This window comes from Corvus cornix, chromosome 12 (assembly GCF_000738735.6).
Source record: "Corvus cornix cornix isolate S_Up_H32 chromosome 12, ASM73873v5, whole genome shotgun sequence".
Lineage (NCBI taxonomy): Eukaryota > Metazoa > Chordata > Aves > Passeriformes > Corvidae > Corvus > Corvus cornix.
This window is the reverse complement of record NC_046342.1, coordinates 9,848,491-9,862,401: the sequence shown is the minus strand read 5'-3', so window position 1 is coordinate 9,862,401 and position 13,911 is coordinate 9,848,491. Positions and strand designations below refer to the sequence as shown.

Genomic DNA, 13,911 nt, shown 5'->3' with positions numbered 1-13,911 from the left:
TAGAGAGCAGTGGACGCACCAGCAGCCATTCACCGGCAGTGGCCACAGCCAGTCCCAGCACCACCTTTCACAGCCCCAGGCTGTACCAGGAAGAGGTGGCCTCAGCACCTCCTCCAGCACTGCCCCAGCTGCTGCCCCACATAGGACCCTCTGCAGTGGGTCTGTTCTACTTGACCCCCGCACAGGGTACAGGGGTGTGACCCACGAAGGAAGCCAGCCATGCCCAGAAGAACAACACTTGGGTCCTTCTCGCCTGACCATCAAAGCTGGGCCCTTCTGCGCTGAGTCTCTCCCAGCCTGGCAGCACCACCAGTCCAGCATCAAACACGGCACCAAAATGGGGCACACGCCCAGTGTGAGACCTGGCTACAGCAGCACACCCCTCGCTCAGCCCCACAGGGTGCCAATGAGAGCCAAGCCTGGTCCTCCACTACAGCTTGTGGTTAGTGATCCTCTGTCCACCCAAACGCAGGGTGGAAGACCCCAAAATGCAGCCCTCCCCAGGGAGGAAGGCTGCTGCTGGTCAGCCGTACACAGCAGCTGTCAGGCACATCCAGCTGCAAACCCAACAGCTTCAGCACCATCTCGTCTCTGCAGGTAGAGCCCCAGCACCCCCCAGCACAGCCCCCAGACATGGCACCTCTTGTCATGTTTGCTCAGATGACCTTCACCACATCTCCACCATGCACCATCTACCACCAGAGCCTCTCAGCAGCATTCCTGTCATCAGGCTTGGGAAGATGAAGCCAGAACCTGGCTAGGAGTCCAGATCTGTTCACCTTGCCCTATCCTACTCCCACCCAAGCACATCCTCAACAGAACCACAATGAGGAGCTGGCCGGACCCTTAGCAGTGAACAGAGACCATTCCCTGGCAGCAGGAGGGAGCACATGCTGGGGAGGGTGGTGGCAGCGCCGGAGCAGAATTTAGCTGTGACGAGCCACGTGGCAGCGTAAGTGAAATTGGCATTTTCAATTTGTACTCTGACATGTCTCATTTGGGGCCCTGGCATCTCGGGAAGGCATCCAGCCTGCAGCTGTCCAAAACACTTATTTGCATCTCTCTGCCCCGGCTGCTTTTGGAAATTAGTTCTTCTGGGAGGTGGGTTGGAGGAAGAAGAATAGGGGAAGAAGGAGGGAGAATATTAACCCCTCATGCACCGGTTCCGAGACAGCAAGAGACCAATTGCACAAGAGACTGCCTCCCTCTGAGAAAGGACATGGTGCTGAGGATGCTGACTTTGCTGTGACAGGGAGCTGCAGCGGACAGCAGGGAGCAGCGGGAGCACAGGACTGTGTGAAGGGAAGTGGCAGAGCAGGAGTCGTTGCCTCAGCTGGTGTTCAAAGTGTGGGATCACCAAGGGAACATGGATATCAATGAAAAATGTGTCCTTGGCATCTGCGTGTCTGTCAGCAGCCTCTCACCTGCCCTGCAGAGACAGCAGTGGGTCTGTGTCTTGGATGCTGTTCCTGGTCCCTGAAGGATGCTGGAGCTGGAGTCAGGACTTGGCTGTGCACGGGCAGGAGCTGCAGCTGCAGGGGCTCTGGGCTTGGCTTCCCTGGACTTGGAGATCCATCAGATCCCTCTCTAATTTCCAAAGCATCTTGTATTTTCAAAGGTGTTTCCAAAAGGCCTACTCACAGCTGCTCTTGCCATAGTGTAAGCACAAAAATGGCCTCTCCACCCACAGGCACAGCCACAGCCAGGAAGGCGGCAGCATCCAAGTAAAGCAGCAACCACCTTCCTGAAGGCCCCACAACAGGCAGGGTGTGCTTACCAATCTGTCCATCCTATGGGACCCAAAAAAGAGCTCACAGACAGGTCCCATCACATTGTCTCCTCCCTGCTCGGAGCTAACATGGTGTTAAAAATCCATTAAACACTTAACTGTTACTAACTTCCCAGTTAATCAATCTCTGTGGCTGGCAGCAGACTGGGATGAGCAGCAGGAGAGTAGGCCAGGATGGGTGTGAGTGGGGGGATGCACCTACCCAGGCAGTCCTGCTATGAGACCATCTTGCACTCTACAAAGGTGCCCAGGACCCCCAGCTGTGCCAAAGGATGATTTGGTTTGGCAGCTGCTATGAGGACAAGCTGTGGGAAAGGGAAGTTTGCTCTGGGAGCAAAAAACGACAGGCACAGCCTGAGAGCGAACTAACGGCACCCAAAGTGATGTGTTCTAATGCAGCACAGCCCACAGAAGGGGATGGGAGAAAAGATGTCATCAAGTGAGTCAGCAACCGAGATGAGAACTGCCTGGCTCCTTACCTAACCCAGCCAGCCTCCCTGTACCTCCATCAAGAGCTTACAACACGAATGTGGAGGACAGAGGATGTTTCATCCCCACCCACCTGGATACTGGTCTTCCCAGCAAGGTCTCCTTCTGCAGAGATGCAGCTCAGGCAAGAGAACTCCTCACTAAGCCTTTCTCAAGGCCCTTTACCCAAAACTTACCTCAGGCACCTTCCCAAGTAGCAACCACCAACCTCATGTTCTTCTCACATCTCCAGCTGTCACATCCACCCTGCCCCCCTGTGGGGAATGCCACCAGCCCTGCACACGACAAGGGCTGTAGCTGTCACCTGCCCTGAAAGTCCCACTTTTGATTCTAGGAAGCCCACTGCTCACCCACCCACCAGCTAGCAGCAATAGGCACTGAGAGCTACCCAGCTTCCCTTGGGATGAGAGATTCGGCACTCTGAGAAGGTGCCTGCAGGGAGCCACACGGGGGACACAGCTGCAGCTAGCAGGAAACACCCCAAATCTGTGGGCAGATTGCACTGAGATGCACTTTGGAATGCTCCTGCAAATGCCATGCCAACTAGACAAGGCCCTAGCCCTTCTCAGCCCAGAGGAGCAGGGCAGCCCCACAGCCATCTACATCCCTTACCACAGGGCATTCTTCCCACTCTAGCCACAACCTGCCCAGCCCATCCCTGGGGAAGGCAGCAGAGGGGCTGCTCCTCTGTAAGCAAACCCACACATCCAAATTTCCTGTGCAACCCCCCTCACTCCCACATGCACCATCCCCCTGGGCTGCATTTCTGGAGGAGCGCTTGGGCTGCAGCTGTGTCCTATTTTTCTGTAGTTGATGACCTCAACTCCTTCCCCGCGCTACGGGGACGGCAGTAATGTACATCGCGTCTCGCCAGGGCTCAACTGCAATTCATCATTATTTTATCTGCTGGAATTTAATTGGATCCTATCAAACTCTCCTGATACTCCCTTTTCACTTTAAACACTGCTGCAGGAAAGATAAATGTAGGCACCGCTAGGATGGAGAGCGCGGCTTTGTTGGCGGACGGAGCTGGGGCTGTGGGCTCCAATCCTGCTTCCCTCTCCATGGCTGGTTAATTAGAGATACATATACTGGAGGTGTGCAGTGCTCAGAACAGGGCATGTGTGTATGATTTATGTTGCTCTATAAATATACCCTGGGCCGAGTAAAATACCGCACAACAGCACAACTTGACGGTAACGCTCAGCCTCTCATTCTGGATCTCCTCCTTTTCTCCCCCATCACACACAAGCTTCTTCACCTGGATTCCTCTTGCCTCAAATCCAGCAGGGTGTGAGAACCTGATACCCTGGGAATATGTCAGAGCAACACCCAGGTTCTGCAGCAACAAAAAAATACCCAGAAAACTTAAATCTGACAGGTCTTACTTCACTCCCCAGCATCCACACTTGGGGCCGGGCTTCAGCATCCACACTGGGGTACCACACGTGCCCACCCTGCCAGCCCAGCTTGCTCTGCACCCACATCACTTTGTCCCAGCAATAATGCTCACTCCAGGGTGAACATCCCAACCTGAGTCTGGCCAGAGGGCAGGAGCCTCCACAGCCACAGCAGAAACAGTGGGCAAGGTGGGCTCTCCATGCCAGGGGTACTGGTGAGAAAGGAGCCAAAAGGGAGCCAGGGAGGTGACACAGCTGCTCCTCACCACGTAGGACTTTGGTTAAAAGGAAAGGGAAATAACTGAGGCATGAGGCTTAATTTAAAGTGCTGAGACAACAAGCTCATGAAAACGAGATCAGGGGTTCTTCCTATTTATACATTTAAAGGGAAAGAGCAGCTATTTCAGCCCTAAGAGGAACATTTTACAGAGAAAAAGCCAAACCCTTGACAGCGAGAAACACCTGTAGTCATTTTGCAAAGGCCAGGACTAAATCAGATCAAGTCCAAGGTTACAAGCGTTAGAGCAGATTCAGGACTGTGGCGCTTTTCAACAGCAAAACTGTTTCATTTTTGCAGAATCAGGAGGATGAGCCCTGCTGAGGGATGTCAGATGGGAAAGAACAGGCAAAGGCAGGGATATTTGGAAAATGAATCTCAGTGGCATCAACCTTATGCATTAAGACAGGTGACCATTTCTCCATCCTCTGCTGCAAAAAGCAAGCCTGGAAAAGTCTGCCTCCAGAAGATTAAAAGCAATGAATTGGCAAAAAAATAGTTTATTGGCAAAGATCTTCATTTTCTTAGTTAGGCTTGTCTTTCCTTTTTGCATCTTTACAATACATGTGGAAAACCATTAGGGTGGCTTTCTTTTTGAAGAGCAGAAGAGACCAAAGTGAGGAGGCAAAAAAGGTTCTTTTGGCTTTGTTTATGCCCTGGGATGCTGGGGAATACCAGAGCTGGTCTCCCTTGAGGTTGCCAAAGATCTATTGGGTGTTTCAAACGATGTTTATAGTCAACACTCAGACCTTAATGAATGGATTGCTGAATATTTAACCAAGATGTCCTTTCTTCAAAGTGCTAACAAGTCATTGGAGTTTGACAAGCACTAAAACAAAAGACAAAGAGTTTTAAGGGCCTTGACTTATTATCCCTTTCATTCACCAGTGATTCAGGAAAGCATCCCTAATTCCACAGAGTATTTAACCTCTTGTTTAGATCCCACTGAACTCCTGGAAACAATGTGTGCTTAAATGCCTTTTGGCATCCATCCTTCACTTGCTGGCTGGGAAGATGTCATCCTTTTCCTATATCTCTACTCACCAGTGTTCACCACACCAAAATCCTAACTCAAAGGATGAAGTGCAATGGAAGAAGCCACTGGGCCATGGCTGGGAGAGCCTGAAGCACTATCAAGCAGCCAGATGGACTGCAAAAAGGCACGAAGGAGACAAACACCACACAAGTGTGAATCTGAATCCCCCACACCATAATGCAGCCTGGCTCAATGCCCTCAAATGTTAAAGCAGGCAAGTAGACCCTGAAAGCAAAGCGGCTTCTTTCAAGTCAAAACTCTCCTTTTCTCTTTGTGAAGCCACCCTGCACCCGAAAGCCACATCTGCTGCTCCAGACTGCAGCCCCATGGAGCTGCTGTTACCTGCTCCCCATGCACCTCACAACACCTCATACATGCTCTTCTGACAATTTGTGCTGTTTTCACGGCATCCCTGACAATTTCCAGGGCAAACATCCACCACTGTCAGCCCAGGATAAAGCGCTCGTTCCAGCTCTCCTATCCCTTTGGAGAAGAGCTGCAGAGGCCATGCAGCTCATGACACCAATCCTGGCAGCCACAGCATCCCTTGGGAAACACAGGGCATTCGTTCTGCTTTAAAATCTCCCTCCTTGACAAATTTAAACTCACTGAGGAGAAATGAGCCCACATCGTTCAGAGCCTCTCTGCAAGCTCCATCTCTGTTATGTAAAGGCTCCCCTCTGATGCAGGCACCTCTCCTCAACACCCCACAGGAGCCATCAGGCTGCTGCTGTCAGCACTGTGCAGCCACAGCACTTCCCTACAGGGAGCATCCTGCAGCACACATATCCCAAACTGCTTTGGAATAACCTCAACCAAACCCCACACTACAGAACTGGGCAGGAGGCAGCTGCCAGCTCCAGGCAGAGGAGACCTGGCAGGAGACTGGACTGGCTGCACAGCATCTCCCCAGGACTGCTGCCCAGGGCAGGAGGCAATGACTCAGGATGCTCCTTCTGTCCAAAGGCTCTGCAGCCCTGGGATCACTGGAGAAAGGAGGGAGCCAGTGCTCATCTTAAATGGCCTCTAAATGTCACTTCTGCCACCAAAGGGAGCAGGGATCGGCGCTGGTGTTAGGCTGAAAATGAGCTTTCACAGTATGAGAGATGAAAAACAAATTTTAAAAGGATTAAATGGGAGAGCAAAGAGAGGGGCTGGCTCCATTCAGATGAGGACAGGTCAGTGCAGAGCACAGTGGGCAGCTGAGGAGCTGGGCAACAGCAGCTCCCGGTGGGGCCATCAGCACCCAGAGTGGCTTTTGTTCATGGGCTTGGTGCACAGCAAGGAGCACAGACACAGCTCACCCAGGGCTGCAAAACCCTCTCCCACTTAGGAGATAAGGTGCCTGGAGAAGGCAGAGAAGGCAGAGATGCCTGCAGGAGAGAGCTGAAGTGACAGGGCTGCAGGGGGCAAGGACACAGAGGCAGGGAGAGATGCAGGGAGCAAGGGATGGAGGGCAGGCAGGCAGGGGAAGGAGGCAGCTGCTGGTCAGATCAGGGATGGAGTCAGGGACAGACAGAGGCTGCAGGGAAGGAGGGAAAGCGCTTGCAGGGCTGGCAAGCACAGCTGCATGTGGAGGACTCCATGTGTGCAATGGGACACAGAGGTGTTAGCTCCATCCTGCCTGTAAAGTGGGATAGATTTACGGGGGGGGGAGGGCTCCAGCACATCTGGGCCCAGCTGGCTCCAGTCCAGGCAACTTTCTTCAGCTTTGCAAACCCAATTTCCTTGGAAGTGCTCCTAAAGCCTGGTGACTTCAACATTGATCCTATCTGGAACAACCCCAAGCAGCCTCCCAATGCACCTGGGGGAAGTGGCGGGGAGCCCGCCTCACACCCCACAATCAACAGAAACCCCTATAACCTGCCTGCAAGAGAGCAAAGCTGCCCATGCAACGAGCCAGGATGGTCCTGGGGCAGGCAGGAAGGAGCAGCCCACAGCCAGGGCCCCTGCCGAGGACAGCTCCCGGCACACTCACCGAGGTGTTCTGGCACTGGATGCTGGTGCTGTTGAAGCGCAGGGCGGTGACACGGGTGGTGCTGCCGGGGATGTGGAAGATGCACTCGTAGTTGCGCTGGCCTGACTGCGGCTGGGGCAGGTTCTTGGCCGTCAGGGTGATGGGTTTCACCACACCCACGGGGATGTAGATCTGGGTGGAAGGCAGGATCTGAGGGCAGTCCTGCAAGGGGAACAAGAGGCAGCCGATGAGATGGGAACACTGTGCAGCCTCCCCCAGCACCCCTGTGACCCTCTCCTGGCTGGCAGGCTTAGAAATGTGCTGCAAAAACACCACCCTGAGCTCATGCTTGAGAAAATCCTCATGTGCAGCAACCCCAAACCAGCATCCTATGGCTGCTCTACCCAAAGCCCTGAAGACAGGAAAGAAGAGCACAAAGGAATCTGGTGGCAGGGCAGATGTAGAGTGTTTTCTACAGCTCAGGTTGATTTAGGTGGGAGGTGCGGAGAGGATGCATCTATGGAATCTGTAACTTGGCACTGCAACAGCAACATGTGTTTGGGCCAACTGGTAACAACATGGACTTCAATGCCATCATTGCAGCCAGTAGGTTTCAGAGTTAATGCCCACTGGGCTGTGCATTGTCAAGCTACCTGCTCAGCCCTCCTGTTTCCCTTACAGCTTCCATCCCCCTTCCTTCACAAGTGGACAGAAAAGCATTTTCCCTCTTTGATACAGCAATGTGCTCCTGCAGTGTGGCAGAGAACCTGCTCTGCAGCAAATTTTGCTGCGGCTTCTATCTGCACCAGCTTGGAGCAGTGTCACCCCACCCAGCCCGGCTGCAGGCTGCCCAGCAGGCAGTGCCTCCAGCCAGGGGATGCTGCTGAGCCCGAGGTGGAGAGGAAAGCACCTCCCTGCCAGCCCCTGGGGAAGGAGACATTGGGAGGGCAAAACACTCCACTTTTAATAGCCGCGGGCTCCCAGCTGCTCCAGGGGAGCTGGTGACTCTTGTGTGCAAAGCACAGGGGAGCAGGAGGGAGCAAAAATAAATGAGCTCAGGCAGCAAAACAGCTCTGCAGCCCCGGTGGGTGACACTTCGGCAACAACAGCCTGATGCAATCCCACGCTGCCTTTGCTGAGTCGGGCAGAGGTCTCACACCTACGGCAGCTACTCCTGGGAGTGATGGCTTGAAATAATATCAGGAGGGAATAACATGTGAGCTGCTTTAAAAACAGAAATGCTGTGGACACAGCCACTCCACTGCTCTCACAAAGCTTCTGGTGGCCACAGTGCAGCTGCAGGGGCAGCTCTGGCCCCAAGGCCACCAGCAGCCATGTGTGACCAAGGCTGCCCAGCTGTCTCCTGCCACCCCGCAGCAAGCCAGGCCGGACCTTGCAAAGTGCCAGGCTTTATCTCAGCCGCTATGATTAATTAACTTTCAAACAATGCAGAGAAAAGAAAAAGAAATTGTTTCATTTAGCAAATATTGACAGAAAAACCCAAGTAGTTTTACTCTTTGGGTTTTCTGTTCTTAACAAGTCTGTATTCCCCAAAAGCACAGTTTTCAAGGGAAGAAACTATTTATCTCCAAAACATACTAAACAAAATAAAAGCAGAGAGAAACAGTAGTGTTAGCCCCAACCTGGAGATGGCAACAGGGCTGGGGCAGTCTGGGGATCCTTGGCACTGCTCTGCCACCTCCCTGCTCCATATCACAGCTACCACTCTGCACAGGGGGGCTTCAGTTCCCCCCCTTCCACAATCAGCCTGACTCACAGTGGGGAGACACCTCATGCCTGCTACCATTTCCATGGAGTGTCCCCACGACTGCACAGTGGTTGTTCCCCACCATTTCCCAGCTTGGAAGTGCTGTCAGAGGAAGCAGCCCCCACCTGCTTGATCCCCTCCACATTGCAGGGAGACCCCAGGGGTGGCACAAGCCTTCCCCACGGGGCACATACACACTTGGCAAGTATTAACTCCTGGCTCACTCTCCAACACTTCCATCTCCTCTTTTTTTGGTAATTACTGCCACAGTGAAGCTGGGGTGGTGGGTTAGTCCATGCCCCCCGGGCTGGGCTCACCATGGCTGCCTGGGCTCACCATGGTGCCCAGGGAGCACAGCAGGCACGTGTGTCCCTCTCCCCACACAGGCAGGAGGGCTCATTCTGCCGATTTGCGGTTTGAGCCGAATCCCCCCATGATGTCACACACTCCACATCTGCCAGCAGAAGTGTCTCATCCAGCAAAAATGTCAGCCTGTGCCCAAACAGGAAGCACCTGGTGCTGGTGGGCGCCCAGGGTGCCCGGAGGGGTGGGGGTACAAGGACGACTCATTTCCCCTCTGAGCAAGTCCAACCGCTGACACAACTGGCTCCGGCATTGCCCAGCTCTTCCATCCCTTGGGAACACTCTGCACAGCCCACAGAGCTCTGTGTCCTGCCAAAAATAGCCCCTCCCAGCAGAGTCCCAGGCCTCAGGAGGAGGCAGCTATGAAGGCATGGGATGAGCAGAAAAGCAAGACCCCAACTCACAAAAATTCCCAAATATCACACAAGTTGGATTTTCTCCATTAAAACCATTTTTCCAGCTGGATGAGAACATGACATGGGTGTCCGGGTTTGTCTGGAGAGGTAAGAGCTTTAGAATCACACTGCAAATGCTGCCATTGGAGTTTCTCTGGCAGCTCCCAGCTCCAGCTGCAAGGCTGTGCATCAGCAGAGATATGATGAAGGCAGTCTGGGATGGGGCCCGACCCCAGCTTTGATGTTCCTTCACAAAGTCCTCAGCCCTTCCCACTGATGGGGAATGAAGAACAAAGACGAACCTGCTTAATCTAAACCAACACACTTCATCCCCCCAGTCCAGGAGCCTTTCACCCTCCACAGCAGCTCTGCATCAGCAGGGGCTGTCACAGAAGAGCAGCCTTCTGGGATGGGATGCTCCAATGTCCATCACTGACCACCCTCTGGTCACCACTGCACATCGTGACTGGAAAAAATGAACAGCAGCCTGGGCTGCTTCATCACCTCTTCCCCAGCCCTGCACCCCCCAGCAAAGCCACAGAGGAGGCCAATCTCCAGAGCCTGGGCTTTAAAGCTTCCACAACAGTGGACAGGGACATCCTTCCTGCTGTCACCATTTCCAGGCACATTTATGTGAGTAGTGGCTCCTACCCACGCCCCATTCCAGCCCTGCCACCCCCAGAAAACCAGACAAACATTCCTGGCATGCCCAGGACAGAGTGCCATGGGTCACTCTGTTTTCCTACAAAACAACCACTTTCCCACCCAGGAAATCGTGGCAAAACACCCGTGGGAAGGAGCAGAGACAGAGTTACCCTCTGTCCCTGCATTTCCTGACCGGTGCCCATGACACTCCAGCCAACACAGACAGACCAAATCCTGCTTAAAATAACCCTCCTGCAGAGAGGATGGGGCTGGATGTCTACCATTAACTTGCCCAGTGGTGCTGTGGGATTGGCACCAAGCCCCCCCACCCACCACAACACCCTGCTGGGGACCAGGATGGCCAAGGATGGGGACAGGATGTCTCATCCCAGCCTGGTCACACAGCCCACAGCAGCAGCTGGTCTGAGGGTGCCTCACCATCCCTGCTGGGAACTGCTGAGGCCACACTAATGTGCAAACAGGCTGAGCCAGGCAATCCAAACCTCAAACCAGGCGCTGGTCCATTTCCCAGTGTGGCCAAAAGGTCTGCTGGGGGACACCCTGTTCACACTGGGGAGTGACACAAGTTCCTGAGCAGTCGGTCCGTGGGAGAGCTGCACTAGGGCAACACCGCTGTGGGGTACAGCCAGATGCTTTGGGGTTGGCCTGGCAGGGAGGGGGGCAGATGCCATGGCCTTACTGAGGGGAATGGGCAGACGAGAGCTGCTGGGCTCCAGTGGTGTGGACACCACATGTTGCATTTGCAGCAGCAACGCCAGGGCTGGCTGGAAGCGTGACCTCAGGAGCAGGCTGCTGGGATGCCTGAGACAGGCAGATCACTCACTGGATTTCTTCACAGGCTAGGAGGAAACAGCTTTTTCCAACTTTCTTGGGTTAGCAAATTCCCCTGGATGTGGCAGGACCCTTCCCTGGGCCCATATACAGGCAATGGGAAACCCGGATAAGTTCAACTGGAGCCTCCTTTTAGAACAGGGACAGAGGAGAAACTTTCCTTCCTGTAACTCTCCCTTCAGGATCCAAATCAGCATTTACTGTAGAGCCAGCAGTGGCTTGCCAGATCTCCAGACCCAACCCACGCAGCCAGCAATGCCACCACAGGCTGGGGACAGCAGGACATCCTGCAAACACCCTGCCAGTTTCAGGCAGGTTTCCCCAGTGGGTGGCACGGATGCTGCACAGGATGAGCCCCCACAAGAGAACATGTTCCTTAGTAAAGCAGTTGAGATGAAGAAGGCGTGAGGTGCAGCAAAACAGTTTGTATTACAGATTTCAACCTTCCCCTCTCTGAAAACAAGTTGTTCTGCAATGACAGTTCAAGCTTGCTCCCTTCACAAACATCAAAGGAAAATGCTTTAGCATCTCTGCCTTTGTTTTTCCTTTCATTCAGCCTTAAGTGCTCCGGGCTTCACCTGACTTCCCAAGCTGCCTCTCCGAAGCCACACAGCCTCTCTCCACCAGCACACGGTCCCATCAGGACTTCCCTTTCCTCCCTCACTGCTTCTCAGGCAGTCCCAGCATCCCAGGAGAGGCAGTGAGAATGGTTTCTGAAGCAGTTTGCCTTCTTCTAAACCCTTCCCCAGAGGGCAGGGGGCCATGACAGGACCCAAACAGGTAAGGGGAGCAGTCGCACATTGTCTTACCTCAGAGAGCTTGACACGTCCCTCCAGGAAAGAGCAGTCGGCAGCGTTGTGGGTGCAGATGTGGCGGTACTTGCACCAGTGGCAGGGGAAGGAGCCGTTCACACAGGACAGGCAGCTGCAGAAGGAGAGAAGTGGGCAGCATCAGGGCAGCACCGAGGCAGAGCCCACAGGGACATTTCTTGGGATGCTTCAGCAGGACAGCATCTGTAGGTGATCCTGTACCTCGGGGTGGAAAGGATCCCTTAGCCATGAGGCACGGGCCATGCGCTGGGAGGGAGATGCCTGCACAACCCGAACCCCCAGGCTTTGCCCACAGCAGGGTGGGGGGATATGGCCTTTTAGGCACTGCAGGATTTGTGTCCCAGCCGAAGAGGCCATGCTCCTTCCTCCTCTTGGCAGACTGACCCTGCCTGCCCCACTCCAGCAGGGGCAGAGCTCCAGACTTCGGGAGCTTTATTTGGGTTCACTGAAAGGCGATTTTAGCAAGAGGCAGCACATCAAGGGCTCTGCACCGCAGGGGAACAGGGGAGAAAGGGCCAGATTAATGCATGCTCATTGAGAAGAAAATTATAACTGGCGAAAGGTTGGGTCAGATTAACATTTCGGGACTGTAGCGCCTTTCAGCCGCTCACAATAGGTTGTGTGTGACCCCCTCCCTCAGCCCCCTCAGCCCCAGCCCTCCACAGCCGTGCGTGCGTTGTGTCTGTGGCTTCCACCCCCCCCTCAGCCCCAGACGCTTCCATCTCCCTCCCCAGCCTCCTCTCGGAGCTCTTTGTGCACAGGGACCACTCCTGCTCCCCTCTCCCCATCTCTTCTGGGAGTATGCTGAGGACCCAGGGATGCCAGGAGCTCCCATGCTCTGCTTTCCATTCCTCTTACCAAAGAAACCAGCCCCAGGGACCTGATGACTCTCCCCAGAGCAGGAGGGGACACACAGAGTCCCACAGCCATTCACAGGAGTGGCACCTCGACAGCCTGTCCCCTTGCTAACCCCCTCGCAGGCATCCCTGTTTGCAGACACAGGGCATCCCACAGCTGGAGGGAGGCCTTTGGGGGTTTCACCTCTGTGAGGAGGGAAGGGGCTGAGCCCCCCTGCCACGCTGCCTGGGGGCAAAATAGCAGACAGGTCCTGCATTTAGTGCACGAGCCTTCACAGGGCGGGTCTGCACCAGGCGTGTCTGTGCAGCCCAAGCTGTTCTCCCAAGGAGGAGATGGGAGAGCTGCTGAGGCATAAGCTAAAAGGCAGTAAAAATAATCAGCCTGGCTTAAAGATTAAAAAAAAAAAAAAGAAAAAAGAAAAAAGAAAAAAGAAAAAAGAAAAAAGAAAAAAGAAGAAAAAAGCAGCAACACTAGTTTTCTCCCTAGAAGGCTCATACCTGCTCCTCACTGATCCGAGCATCAAAAGGATCAGGCCCAAAGCAATTATATTTAAACAAAGACAGGCTCTTTCCCTGAACACAGCCCTGATAGGAGGCAGGCAGCCCTGCCCAGCCCAATCCTGCTCCTAATCACAGCTACCTCTCTGCCTCTACCCGTGGGAAATGACAGGAAAACACAGCATGGCCCTGTGAGGCAGCAGAAAGACAATCTTCCTGGAGAAGAGATCCTTGGTGGCAGAGCCTGGCATGCTAAATCCCTCGCCCTCCAGCAGAATTATCACTTTGGAGGTGTGGGAGCCACAGGGTAAGGGCAGCCCAGGGTGCAAAGACACACCCAAGGCTTTGCAGGCCCAGGGCTCCTGGCCTGCCCGGGGGTTTCACACACCATTACAGATACAGCAAGAGCTTCCCAAATCCATGCGCACACACTAAGGAAATATTTAATTAAGCTGCTTGCAAAGGGGGCTGGAAGTCATTTCCATGTTTCGCTCACATTTTCACTTCCAAATGAACAGCCCTTTTAGCTTTACCCACAAATATGCTAATTGAGATGCTCCTTATGCAAATATATGCAGTTTTATTTCAGCTGCAGAGATTCAACTTAAAAGCAGAGCCACAGCCTCCTATCTCTGGTTGCTTTGATGGAGGGAGGTACAGAGGGTAGGGGGACTAGAGAACACAAACAAAGCCAAAGGACAGCTCCTGCCCTCCTGCTAAGGGTTCAAGCAAGGACCAGTGGACAGATAAATCCA

At 53.8% G+C, this 13,911-nt stretch overlaps 1 protein-coding gene across 1 annotated transcript in view; it reads right to left on the bottom strand.

Annotated features, from left to right (window-relative positions):
* The window catches only part of PLXNA1 (plexin A1), a 116,048-nt gene that overhangs the window by 39,652 nt on the left and 62,485 nt on the right, over window positions 1–13,911 (bottom strand). Inside the window, 2 exon segments of the mRNA XM_039558814.1 lie at window positions 6,970–7,170; window positions 11,781–11,895. Of these exon segments, the coding sequence (XP_039414748.1) occupies window positions 6,970–7,170; window positions 11,781–11,895 (316 nt within the window).